Source organism: Orcinus orca, chromosome 8 (assembly GCF_937001465.1).
Source record: "Orcinus orca chromosome 8, mOrcOrc1.1, whole genome shotgun sequence".
Taxonomy (NCBI): domain Eukaryota; kingdom Metazoa; phylum Chordata; class Mammalia; order Artiodactyla; family Delphinidae; genus Orcinus; species Orcinus orca.
Genome location: NC_064566.1, coordinates 36,147,310 through 36,160,982, shown reverse-complemented (window position 1 = coordinate 36,160,982; position 13,673 = coordinate 36,147,310). Strand labels below are relative to the sequence as shown.

Here is a 13,673-nt window from a genome sequence, read left to right as displayed (position 1 = left end):
AAGTCTGAGAAGCACTGATGTGTAAGGCATCTAGCAGAATGCCTGCCTGCCACATAATAGGTGTTCAATAAAAATTCTTTCTTTGTTGTATTTATTATTCTTCAGCTTATAACTATTTTAGTCTTTTGGACTAAAGTAATTGGTTTGATTTCTTTTTTAAAAATAAATTTATTTATTTATTTATTTTTGGCTGTGTTGGGTCTTCGTTGCTGCACACAGGCTTTCTCTAGTTGCGGCGAGCAGGGGCTACTCTTCTTTGCGGTGCACGGGCTTCTCATTGTGGTGGTTCCTCTTGTTGCGGAGCACGGGCTCTAGAGCGCAGGCTCGGTAGTTGTGGCCCAGTTGCTCCGCGGCATGTGGGATCTTCCTAGACCAGGGCTCAAACCCGTGTCCCCTGTATTAGCAGGCCGATTCTTAACCACTGTGCCACCAGGGAAGCCTAATTGGTTTGATTTTTAAGAACACATCTGACCAGTTAATTTAGTGTTTTTCTTTTACTTTATTATCAGCCTAAGTAATCCTTCAACTTTCAGACCTATGGTCTAGAATCTAGAGTGTCTCTGTCCCTCCTTTTAATTAATTTATTTATTCAATACATATCAAACACCTAATACACGTTAGGGACTATGCATGACACTAGGAAAACAGTATGCAAAACGAACATGATTCTCACCCTTGTGACGCTCACCTAAAATTGGCACTAAAATGAGCCAAAATGTGCCATTTGTAATTCTCGAGAAGTAAAGCTTTGTGCATATGGGGGAGTAGCATACATTTTTAAAAAACCTCCAGAGTATATTTTTTTCCTTTTCTGGGTTTTCTTAACTTTTATTAATACAGAAAAAAACTTTATTTACATCACATAATACTTCTTGGTTTGAATTTTACATTGTCTTAAGATAATATTGCTTACCTCAGGGAATTCCCTGGTGGCCTAGTGGTTAAGATTCCGGGCTTTCACTGCCATGGCCTGAGTTCAATCCCTGGTTAGGGAATTGAGATCCTGCAAGCCGCACCGTGTGGTATGGCAAAGGAAAAAAAAAAATATATATATATATATATATAGCTTACCTCAGATTTTTTTACTTGCCTGCCATAATTTTGACCATTGCTGGATTTTTAAATCTGCTAACATGCGAGTTATTTTTCCAATACTGAAATATTACTGAAATTCTGCACCCATTGAGCAACCCCCTATTTCCCTGTGACCCCAGCCCTTGGCAACTGCAATTCTACTTTCTGTTTCTATGAGTTTGACTACGTTAGATACCTCATATAATTGCAATCATATAGTATTTGCCTTTTTATTACTAGCTCATTTCACTTAGCATATGTCCTCAAAGTTTATTCATGTTGACAGGATAACATGTGACAGGATTTCTTTCCTTTTTAAGGTGGAATAATATTCCATCGTGTGTGTATACCACTTTATCTATTCACCCATCGATGGACATTTGGGTTGCGGAAGCTATTGTGAATAATGGGAATGATGTGAACATGAATCTCTCTTGGCTATTGTAAATAATGCTGCAACGCACACGGGTGTGCCACTAGAGTACTTTGATGTAGACACAAATCCATTCCCATGCCTGAAAATAGTTCTCGACTCTAAGTAATAACTGCAGGCTTGAGCTGGCAGAGAGGGAAATGTGGGCCATTTCTGGCCAGGATTCCATCTCTGGTTATCTCTCTGGGCAACAGCAGAGGGAAGGAGAAAATAGCCTGAATCACTCAAGGCAGAGAGGGTTTCCTGTCTGAAAGATTGTATGCCTACCATATGCAGGACACCATGCTAACACTTTCATATATACTGAGGGGGAAATGTGGGAGATTTCTTGAATTAAGATAACTGTGATAATTAAGAGAATTTTCCCCCCAAATTCCCATGACAATGAAAACAGTGATTGCCAGTGTCAGGAATGGGCCCAGGAGGGCAGGATATCAGGACCTTAGCATGGAGAGGGCTTGTGTTATTTGAACAGAGAGAGTTGAGAATAGAATATATTCAAATTTCAAATATAACGCAAACTATTGAAATGTAAGCTTAACAGCTTTTTTTCCCGGCTGTTGGGGTATGGGTTAGGACAATAAACAGATGTTATGTGCCTGATGTGGCAGAGATCAGTCTCTCAAAGAGCACAGAGCCCTTGCCAGGGTTCTAAGCTGATGTTCTTTACTGGTTGCTGGTTAAATAAATCATTTTTGCTGAAAGTTAGTCTTTAAAGAACTTTAGTTTCACTGGGAAGCCCCAGAGTCTGTATCTGGGCTCCCAAGTCCTGCCTGTAGATGTCATTCCTATTAAAATCAGTTCACACACAGAAGTCAAAACCACCTTTGAGCTTCCCTGGGGACTAGGAAATATGCCCTCAAGGAGGGAAAGAAAAACCATTGCAAAGTTGAACCACTTAAACTGACTTTCATTGTTGTCTTCTAGTCCATCATTTCAGTCCTTAGAGTAGGGGAGAAGGATCATCACAGACTCAACTTGTTGACATCACTTGACTGGAGCTATTTTACTTGTAACCATAGTAAAATTGGCTATTTTATGGTACAGGGAAGCAGAAAAGGCACTGGCCCGAGAGTCAGAGGTGGGTTCTAGTTCTAGCTTGTCCTCTAACTAGTTGGGTGCTTTAGACAAGTGCCTTCCTCTCTTGAATATGAGCATACCTTCTGTAAATTCCAGCAGCACTTGGATTAGAATAGCTCCATTCCTTGCACTAGAACAGCTCTAACATTCTGTAAGTTAGGGATAACACTTGATCATTGTGTGCATCCTACTTTTTATTTGGCATTTGTTCATTTGATACATATATACATATATAAAAATCTGTACATGGTAAAAATACAAAATAAGTATTTTTTTATAAGTTACTCAATTAAACAGCTACCTTTTTAAAGTTTAAAAACCATTGCAAGAAAAGAGAGAAGGAAATCTAGTCAGTCCTTTATATCATTCACAATAAACTTGGTATAAAATATCCATACAAGTGTACAAAATAGTGTACAGTTCACAAAAGCTGTGCAAAGACAGCAAAGTTCTATGAAAAAAAATCAAAGAGGCTTGTGGGTCTCTCTCTGTTCACATCATGCCCAGTGCTCAGTGAAACCTCCCCAGAAATAATAAAAGGGCACAAGGTAGAGTGCTTGGTGCATATACTATGCATGCAGAAATAGTAAAGAAAAGTCTTTAAAACACACACTCGAAATAGAGGCCGACTCTTCCTCCCATTTAGAGAACTCACTTCTTTGCCCAGAGAGCGTTTGGAATATGACACATAGAAAAGACTCAATATTTATGTGGTACCTTAGACCAGAAGGCACGGGTAGATTTTTTTTTTTTTCTTTTTTGAAATTCTTGAGCTTTCTAAGGGCATTGCTACGGGAAGACTGGGTTACCAGTGTCTGGAGTTGGGCAAGAGGCCCTCGCTACCTAAGGTGGGGAGGTGGAGGGATCTAGGAAGTCAGGGGTCTTGAAGTTATATGCTTGATGTTGTGACTCGTATCTCGGTTTCCTACTTCAGAAAAGGTTTCTTACCTTATAGGGTTGTTGCTGCTGTAGACCAGCAGGGCCTGGCTCACAGCTAAACCCGGGCTGGGAGAGTGAACACCCCACTGTGTTGAAAATATCTTGCAATAAGGAAGCTAAACGGGCCCTCGCGGCAAAGTTAAGGCTGGGACCAAGACCTAAATTTAACTTATGCGGAGAGGGCTGTTGGTAGGTGGTGTGGGGCAAGGGAATGTCGTTGGGGGGCAATGGAAGGGGCCAGGGTGCCCTCGACGACGCGACAGTTCTACAGCGGGGAGCGGCAGCGTCTGCGCAGCGGGGGCAAGTGAACACGCACCGAATCCCACCTCTTCAATTTCAAAGCACTTATAATCGGTACCCCGGGCGCGGGAGGGCTTCTAAGACACGGTGATCTCCTCCTCCTCAGCCTCCTCATCCTCCTCGGAGTCGGAGAAGTCCGAAGGTTTGTCGGGGCTGCCAGAGTGCGCGGGCGAGTGGGGCAGCGGCCCTTCCAGGCGCGGGTCCCGCAGGTGCCGAGGGTCGGGGGACGGGTGATGATAGACCAGGCGGTGGCGGAGGCTGCCCGGGCCCTCGTCCTCCTCGTCGTCGTCGTCCCCGGGACCCTTCTGGCCCACGTCGCTGAGGTCCGGGTGCGGATTGAGTTTGGTGGGAAGGGTCTGCTCGCGGCAGCCCCCGCTAGACAGGAGCTCGCGCTCCTTGGAGTTCCGCCACTTCATGCGTCGGTTCTGGAACCAGATTTTCACCTGGGGCGAGAGGGGTGAGAGCAGGGGAGAAGCAGCGGTTAGCGCAGAACCCCCGCCACCGCCCCAAGCGGGTGGGAAGGAGGCCCTGTTCTTCCTCTCTTTGCCGGCTCCCCACCCGGTAAAGTGAGTTCGGACCGGAAGTGGCCCTTACCCTACCCCCACCAGCTCGGCTGCACGCACCTCTCGCCCTTTCTTCCGGCACCTGGCCCAGGTGGGCGGGGGTGGGGAGACACTGGGCTCGGGAGAGACGGGGTGGGGAGAGTAGCGGGCTATCGCGAGAAGCCTCCGCGAAGCTGGCTCGTGCACTTACTCCCTCTCTAGACCTTACCGCGTCTGTACAATGGGACCTAGGCGGTTTCAGAGAACCTTCCCGTTCGTACGATGCGTGGGGGGAGGGGCTCTGGGGAGACTGCCCTCACCTGTGAGTCTTTCAAGCCCAGCTTGGACGCCAGCTTCTTGCGGTCGGGCTTGCTGATGTACTTCTGTTTCTGGAACATCTTCTCCAGCGCCTTGCGCTGCACGTCGGAGAACACGGCTCGACGCAGCATGCCCCTACGAGGCTTGCCGCGAGCGGCCAGTGGCCAGGAGAAGGTCCCCGGGATGGGCACGACGCTGGAGGACGCTGCGGAGGCCAGGGGTGCGAGGTGAGTGAGTGGGCGGTGGCCCGCCCGGGCCGGTGGCGTCCGCCCCACCATTGCGGCCTCCTTAGGTTTTTCTCTCTGATCCCTTCATCTCTTTAAAGCTCTCCTTTTTCTCCGCCTGGAGAATAGGCTACGAACCCACAAACCTGCGAGAGTGAAAGGCGCTTTCTGCCCAAATAACTTTCCCTTTCAACCGTGCAAACCCGGATTAGGTAAAACCACGGAAACACAGAAAAGACCCCCCACAATAGCCTATTTCGTTTTTCCATTCAACGATCTCAGGGAAACTAACTTGCGTGCATCAGCTAATATAGCTGAAGAAAAAAGTAAATTGTAAAAATAAAGTAGCCAGCCACTGGGTTCCCCCCTAAGCTTTTAACACGTTTGTGGCTTTTGCATTCTTTAGATGAAAATGAGGTGATTTACTGATTTGATAGAGAGGAGAAAATCCGCTTTGGATTTTTTATGTTTTGAAAAATCCAATCAGTATTCATCTTTTTTTATATTAATCTTTCCTCCCCTCCCCCACAAAACGTAAAGAATTCGGCCAGAATACATGAAAAGTGGCAGCTAATTAGCACATTGACCGCTTCCCAATGGGTATTGGCATGATAAAAGGGGGGAGAGTTTCGCTTTAAGGGAGAAAAAAAATCCAAAAGAAACAGAGACTCTAATGAAGCGTGAATGGTAATTGTGTAGTAATGAACTAACAGAAAAAGACTGAGGACAAGCAGCGAAAGCCATATATTACTGGGACAAAAGAGATTTACACTTTCAAACTAAACACAACTGCAGGCCAAGACCATTGGGAGAATACTGATGGCAGAGGCTTCTCTTCCCCGAATCATTTTCATTAAATGGACATGAAAAGCTATTTATAAAGCTCGGGTTGTTTTTGTTACAGCATTGAGATGGGGGAGAAAGGGAGCAAATTCCATTATCAGCAGTAGCATGAATGGTGGTGGGGGGGGTGAATTCTGTCTCCCCCTTTCAAAAATCAATTGCTTGTTTCTTTCGCTGATATTTGGAAGTGCTGTCGAGGTTCTACCCATCCCCCACCGACCATGCCCAGTCTCTCTTCCCTTTATAAGAGTTCCTGTCTCCTTAATCTTGACCAGCTGCAGAGTTTTTGAGCCATAGTTTGAGTCACCACTGGGATTCCAGGATGAAAACGTCCTGGAACCTGTTTAAGGTGTTTCTCCTTTAAACCGGGACCCAATTATGGGCTTCCCTCCGACTTAATTTACGAGCTCTAGGATCTTTAAAACGGTATGGCGATGGGGGGACGGTATGAGAGTTTGGGAAATAAGGTAGGAAATAGAAGGTTGGGGTTGTGGGAGGATCTAGTCCCCCTCCCCCTGGGCGACCCCAGGCATCCCACACAAGAGGGCACCCCATGTGGTCTTGTGAAAAGCCTGAAGCCCTGAATGAGTCTTAAAGAGAAATTAGCCCCGGCTGGTAGGTGTCTCTCCGCGGCTTGGAGGGGCGAGGGTTGGTCTGTGTGTGGCTGCCCGGAGGAGCTGACCAATTGGTCATGGTGCTGAAACCTTTGTGGGGAATCGTGGCCAAGTGCACTGACTCTGTGGGAAAACGGCGGCGTGAAGGGATGCCAACAGCTCCTCGCCGGGAAGGGAACCGCCTCAAATTTGGACCATGACAATTCCTGCTAATTTGTAGAGCAGGGAATTGGTGCAAAGTGTCAAGCAGTCACTGCTTGTGCTAAATAGGGCATCAAATTGGCGCGACGGATTCGTGAATGTTGTACGCCTTGCAACCTCTGAACCGGAGCGTAACCCCGTGAGGTGGACGGAGAAATATGGCTTCGGGGCAGGGAGCGACGGAGTGGGGCTGGGGCGACGCCCAGCCTCCTGAAAGGAAGGGGGATGAGACCTACCTGGGAAATAAGAAGATCTGATGAAAGGCTGGAAGGAGCCTTCAAAGTAGGGAAAGGCGAAGGTCTTGGGAGGGACACTCTGGAGCAAGGCGGGGGATGTTTCTGGGAGAGAGTGAGGAAAGGAGGAACAGAAGGAGGGAGACAGAAAGGGAATTTGATTAAGTACATGATTATTGTACAGCACAGTGAATACACGACATGATTAACCTTTCGGCTGGTTTCAAAGGCATCTTACTCAGTGTACTGACACAGTAAAGTAAACCTTTCCCTAACACTGTCTCTATCTGTGGAACCCCCTCCCCCAATAGTCCTCAGAGGCCCCCCCCCATGTCATCCTAGGCACTAACGAGATAGAAGAACTGGTGGGGAGGGGGAGAAAAGAATTGCAGACCGATAATACTTGCTAAGCTAGTAAATATATTGTCTTGGGTTAAAAAAAAAAACTGGCTTTCAGAAGCTCAAGGACAGAAACGCAGACGTCCAGGGGCATGCGCGCAATTTCACTGCGCCAGGGAACTGTGCGCGCTCGGACTGTAGGTGTTCAAATTCATTCTGAGGGTGGGGCGAACCTGGAGGCTTCCCGGGAATCGTCTGAACCTAAGTCTCACATTGCTTGACAGTGGGGCCTCGGGGATCTTGCGTACGTGTGTGCACTGCTGTGAGCGTGGGTACCCTCTGCGTATGGGAAACTGAGGCCATAAGGACTCTGCATCTAGACCGGCCCCTTAGCGTTTTGCTTTCACTTACCAGTTCTGGGCGCCGAAGAAAGGATGGCATTCACTCCAAACTTCAGAAACGTGGGCTCGCTGGCAGGGGAGACGGCCGTCTGTGGTGAGCCGCCCCGCCGGCTGCCTGGACCCGGGGAGCCCAGGTCCGAGGCCCCTGTGTCTGTGAGAGCCGCAGGGGCCCCCTGCCTAGGGGGCGACATGCTGGCGGTGGGCACGCTGCGGGGCAGGTAGGCTGGGGGTCGGCTGATGCGGATCAGATCCTCCACCAGGAAGCTCGAGTGGCCGGAAAATGCCGACTGCAGGGACTGGGGCAATGTTAAGGTGGGCGTGGGGCGCAAGAGGCTGGGGTACCCGGCTGGGGGCGCGAGGAGGCCGGGGAACATCATGTTAGGCGAGGGGCGGGCGGAAAAACCCTTCTTCCAGTGGCCAGAGGGTAAATGCTGGGCTTCCCGCCCCTCCCGCCCTCTCTCTTGGGCTTAGCAAACGTCTTCTAGTAACGATCCCACTTGGGTGTCTGCGAGTCCTCCGCGGTCCTCCCGTTGAGGTGATGGTTTTATAGTGGCCCGCCCGTTAAAGCGTTTTGAAAAGTGACAGCTCTGACAATGAAGTTCAACAAAGTTCTCCACTCGAGCTTCATTCGCTGGAGGCTCTGGGCGCGCTGATTGGCGCAGGGGTGCAATTTATGATTGGATTAGTCTTCATAAGCATGGCCCGCACAATGGGCTGGCAACAAAGGCTGGCGCGCATCAATTCTGCATATCGACCGCCTCTTTGCAATACAGTGCTCCCCCAAAGCTCTCGCCGGGAGTTTTTGTTCGGAAGCAACACCCGGGCTAATTAAATGCCTATTTAGAAGTTTCAGATGACATCTTGCCTCATAGAAAAGGAATTATTTAAAGAATGCACTAAATTTATTTGCAGCTCCCCTGCTGAGCCTGGAAAATAAATCAATAAATATTCATAGAAATTCATCTCCAGGCAATCAGTAAAATAATCCTCCCCCCTTGTGGGGAGAGCAATGGAAAATTTCAAGTCAGTGAACATGAAAATATACTCCCTCTTCGGTCTCTGCCCTATACATTACTCCAGCTGAGGCATAAAGCAGATGTGATGGGTGGGTTAAATAAATGTGGGGTAGGGGAGTGCCGTTCTAACAACCCAGGGAGACTTGAAATTGATGCTTTGGGGCTATTGGATGTGCGTCCCTAGGCTTGGAGGGTGGAGGTCTTGATTTGAGTTATTTCATGTTGGGAAACTAATTGAGATTGAGAGAGTTAGTGGGTACCTGAATAGTAATATGACCCTCCTGCAAACTCCCAGCAACTTAGAAAACGATTTTCAGCGACATATCTTTATAAGTGTCACTGAGGAACGAACGGCAGTTCACCCGGGGGAGGATCAGAGAGCAGCATCGAAAAGGGGCAAGGTAGCCGGATTCCATTCCCAAGGGCTTACCTCTGCTGGAGGCTGCCTCAGACAAGGACACCTGGACACTGTGGGGGCTCTGCTGGCTCTTTCCTAACCTCTACAAGCCCTCGGCAGTTTCAGTAGAAACTCACAGCCTGGACTTTTAAAACCACAGCAGCGAAGGTTGGGATTTGTCCTGAGAGAGTCCTACCCATTGTGGGCGCTTAACCCGGCCAAAGTTTTGCTGCTTCTTCATCAACTGCAATGTACAAACACATGAAAACAGCACGAAGGACGCGGTTCCCAGAAATGTTGGTCCACATGAGGAAAGACGATTCTTAATTTGGTGCCTCAAATGAGAATCTTCCTGTAGACAGTACTGTGTTTTCTGCTGGGTTGGGGCTGGGGTGGCGCTGAGCCTCAATTCCGTTTCTCGGCTCGGCTAGGTAACAGATGTGTAAAACGTCCCATTCATTTCTTTAGTGTGGCTGAACCTCCCCAAAGAGAAGTGTGCAGCCCGCCAGGCCGCCCTGATCCTATTAACCATGAACTAACTGTCACCTTCAGCTGGTTTTCCTTTTTTGCTTTTTAACACAAAGCTTTCTCAAAAATCTTATTAACCAGCTTTATTTCTCTCGATGGTTTTGTTCAGGGCGTTTTGTGTTGATGATCTCCATGTCGCTGCTTTAACCATTCAATAAAAGTGCATCTGTGATTTATATCACATTAAACCAGAAATGGAGCCCGCTAAAGCTCTCCCTTGATTCAGATTAAAAAGTTATTTAGGTCGGGCTCTGGAGCCGAATTAATGCTCCAACATGACGCAAGTACGGAGTTTCTGAGCCCAAGACTGTTTATGGAGGCATTCTGGGCAGCAGGCCCTGGAAAACCACTAAGGAAAGAACAACTGTTAAATAAGTGGCTATTTAAATATGGGAAATGCGTTGCTCAAGTTAACTGGAGTCCCCTGGAAACGAAAGAGACAGATCTTCGGAGAACTTCAAATGTTCCTCTTTTTGAAGCTTTGCCATAGAATAGGGGAGAAAAAGTCGAAAGTATTTGAACACCTGAGCTCTAATTTTGCCACAGCGTTTTCATTCGCTATCACCCCTCCCCACCAACTGCTTTCTGGAAGCAGGAGGACCAGCTCTGGTTTTTGCATTCTCTCCCTCTTTCTCTTCTTTTTCCCCTCTTCATTCCCTCCCTCCTTGCTCCCCTACTCCCCTGTCAGGAGCCATTGCCAGTTCCCGGAAGGAGGAAAACTCGGACTAGAGGTGTTGGGTTTCTCATCAAGGAAGTGTAGCTCAGCACTATAGCATTTGACTGCAGTCTACTGGAAGATAGAGCCTACATTTGCAGGGCTTTGTATTGAGGGGCGGTAAGGACTCAAAGCCAGTCTAAGGCCTTCCTGACCCCCTGCCCCTCCTTCCCTAGACCTCCTCTCCAGCTGAGGTATCTCCCTGGGTGTGGTTTTTTGTTTTGTTTTGTTTTTGTTTTTTGCGGTACACGGGCCTCTCACTGTTGTGGCCTCTCCCGTTGCGGAGCACAGGCTCTGGACGCACAGGCTCAGCGGCCATGGCTCACGGGCCCAGCCGCTCTGCAGCATGTGGGATCTTCCCGGACCGGGGCACAAACCCGTGTCCCTTGCATCGGCAGGCAGACTCTCAACCACTGTGCCACCAGGGAAGCCCCCTGGGTGTAGTTTTTACAGTTACTATCGTGACAATTGACACGCTCCTTGGTTCCCACACTTACACACACACACACACACACACACACACACACACACACGGCCATTCTGCCTCACTCTACACTAACTGCTGCTAATGTCTCTTCTTTTAAAAGGGGGGCCTGACATTTTTTGGAAGGTGGGTCAACCCCTTGCTGCGATCCACGTGTTCTTGGCCTCCAGCGGTCCGTCTCCATAGCCTTTTTTCCTTTTTCCAAGGGGAAGAGTGAAGGCGGGGGCGAGGGCTGGCGGCCCGTGAAAAGGCAAAATAAATCCTAAGGAAGCAAGAAATCTGACGAAAGGATCTTACTTTTAAGTGATTTCCTTGAACGCGTCTTTTCAAACTCCGCCATAGCCTAAGGGGCTGCGCAGCCGGGGCGGCTGCGGCTAAGACCTGTGACTAATGCCGTTTGACCTGAGCCCTTGGGGTTTTGTGCGCCCTGCCATTCATTGTAATGTCGTTATCTTCAAGTTTATTTCAGAGAAGTCACTAGCGTCCTCTCTCCCAGAGCGGGGCTTTCTGTCTGTTTCTCTTTCAGGGGAAAAAAAAGACGGGAGGGGAAAAGAGTATCGGAGGCGCCGGTTGGGGTGAAGATCCTCGCCTGTGCCGCGGGCGCCGCTGCTCGCTGGGGGAAGGCCTCAGTAGAGACAGCCGAGGCTCCCGGGGCCTTCGAGGCCAAAGCTGCTGGAGCCTCCCTGGGAAGGCAGGAAGGGCTCCGGAATCCGTCTGGGCTTTCTTCCCCCCGCCACGCCCCCGGGGCCTTGGATAGCTGGCGCGTCCCTGCCCGATGCGCCGGGGTCTGGCCGTGGCTCACCCTCTCCAGTGTGGGTCGAGGCGTGAGCGCCTGCCCCGGGTAAGTGCAGGCCGCCCGTGGGGAGACGAAGTGCCCGAAAAGTAGAGAGTGGCTTGATATATTCCTCGCCCTCCGAAACGACAACGAACGTAAATTCGGGAAGACTGGGACCCCAGGGTCGCACTTTACAAGGGTTCAAACCCCCAGGCCGTGGCGCTCCCGACCGGAGCTACCAACAGAGAATGCTTTGCAAGTCTGGCAGGCTGCGGGGTGGCGGTGGCGTCGGAATTAGCACCCGCCTCCTGGCTTCTGCTGTCCCAGGGAAAAAGAGGGAGCTGATGCGCGAGGCAAAGGAGGAGGGCGGCGAGGCTCGGGCTGTAAGAGCTTTCCTACAGCCCTAGCTCTTTAGGCGAGCCGCTCTATTAAGACACCTCTAAGGGGTTCACCTTCAGAATAGGCCACAGGGAGCTACCGGCCGCCCCAGCCCTTTCTAGCATCTCCCCGCACCGCTCATTCCTTTCACACTCACTCCCCCCTTTTTCCTTGAAAATCCTTCTATTGTGCCAATCAAGCAGATGGTTTGCAGGAAATATAGCTTGGCCTTGCTGACCGAAACTAATTTTAACTAGCTTTCCAAGCCTGAAACGTTTGTTTTGCTCTTACAAAATAGCCCCCAAAACAGCTGGCAAGGGTGAATTAAACCCATTAAAGACACATTTATAAGAAATTATATTCACATAGATTGCCTGAACCCCCTTGTGCAGCCTAAGAGGGGAGATGAGCGCATTTAAATGAAAATGTCGCCGAAAGCTCCCCTCCTTAACGTAGCCTGAAAGTCCCGAAAACATTTTACTAAATAGATTAACTTGACTATTGTCTCGCGTCACATTTAGCAGCTTCATTAAGTGAATGGCTGAACAAATATATTACGCATGCATGGAAAGCGCTTTTGCGAAGCGCCTCATTGTGTCCTCAGCCCTGACAGGTGGTTAACTGTGTGTTGTGTTTTTTTGTGGGTTTTTTTCTTTTTTTCTTTTTTCTTTTTTTAACCCGAAGAAAGAGGGTGTCTTTAGAGCAGTGCTGTGCGCAGGCCCGGCTTGGTGGGAGTTTACTTTAACTGGCTGCTTGGGCCCTGCCGCCCAGTGATATTAGCACCGTGAGATGTTGGCGAAGGCGATCTGAGCCCATTCAAGATAATCAAAATTAAATTCTGGTGAGCCGAGCCTTGAGTGCTTTTTCTCTCCATTACTCCCACCTCCTTGTCTCGGAAATTAATTTTATAATGCTCCTTTTCAAAGCTGATGTCCCCCCACCTCCCAAAAGTAAATTGCCTTTGCGTTTCCTTGATTAGCCGGCTCTCTGCAGACTGCAGTGTTAAATATCCTTTTAACTCACATTTGGATCCATTTCACTTTACTGTGTGTCTTTGGGGAAAGTCCTTGTTTCCCAGGCCTCAGGGTCCCTGTGTGGGAAACAAGGGACTGGGGCCCTAGAAAGCTCTCTAAGGGCCCTTTCAGGTCTGACCTTCTAAGGTTTAAAAGTTCTCTGCTCTTTGTCACCCCACTGCGGGTCCCAACCCGGCAGCTCCCAGCATCTGGCCTCCACCTGGAGGACCTGAAAGACTGCATTTCCGGGTACTAGGGGCGAGCCCTGAGTGGAGGGAAGAAGCGTGGAGTAAGCTGGAGGCTTCAGTGCAGATCGACTGGGCTTCTGCTCCTCGGGTCTCAAGATCCACTAGGAGCCCTTAGGTGCCAGGCCCTCGCATCCCACCCAGCATCCCGCCCCGCATCCTCCCCTGCGTCGGACTTCTCTTCAGTCCTGGTCCTGCAAAGAGGTGTGGCCTGATGCCAGGTGTAGAACGGGAGGTGTTGCTCCCTGCCTCGCTCCCCTGGTCCTGGGAGTTGCTTTTCAGCCTCTTTAATTACTCCTTGCGCTCCCCGCCCCCCTCTCCCCCCCATGAACCGCTTCCTCACCTGCCCCCGCCCCAGCTTTTTTCCCCTTCCTCTCGTCTCAAGCTGAAACTATTGGTTTCCTGTCCCAGAATCTTTGAGAGGCGCTGAGTGGGAAACCATATAGGATCTTTCTCTGGACCTGAAAGAGCCGGCTTTCGTCGATGGTGGGAGGGAGAAGAGGGAAATATCTGTTCCACCTTTGCAGTCCCCAAGGACTCCGGGATGGGGAGCAGGTACCTCTCAGAGGCTGGGTTTGCGT

General features: G+C 49.5%; 1 protein-coding gene across 1 annotated transcript; it reads right to left on the bottom strand.

The window, feature by feature from the left end:
• Window positions 1-3,352: 3,352 nt before the first annotated feature.
• On the bottom strand, window positions 3,353-8,402 carry DBX1 (developing brain homeobox 1). Its single transcript, XM_004263915.3, has 4 exons — window positions 7,552-8,402; window positions 6,805-6,906; window positions 4,689-4,891; window positions 3,353-4,269 (listed from the first exon to the last, which is right to left on the bottom strand). Exons 1-4 carry the CDS (start codon window positions 7,916-7,918, stop codon window positions 3,904-3,906), a joined length of 1,038 nt encoding a protein of 345 aa, XP_004263963.1. The 5' UTR covers window positions 7,919-8,402; the 3' UTR covers window positions 3,353-3,903.
• Window positions 8,403-13,673: the final 5,271 nt, after the last annotated feature.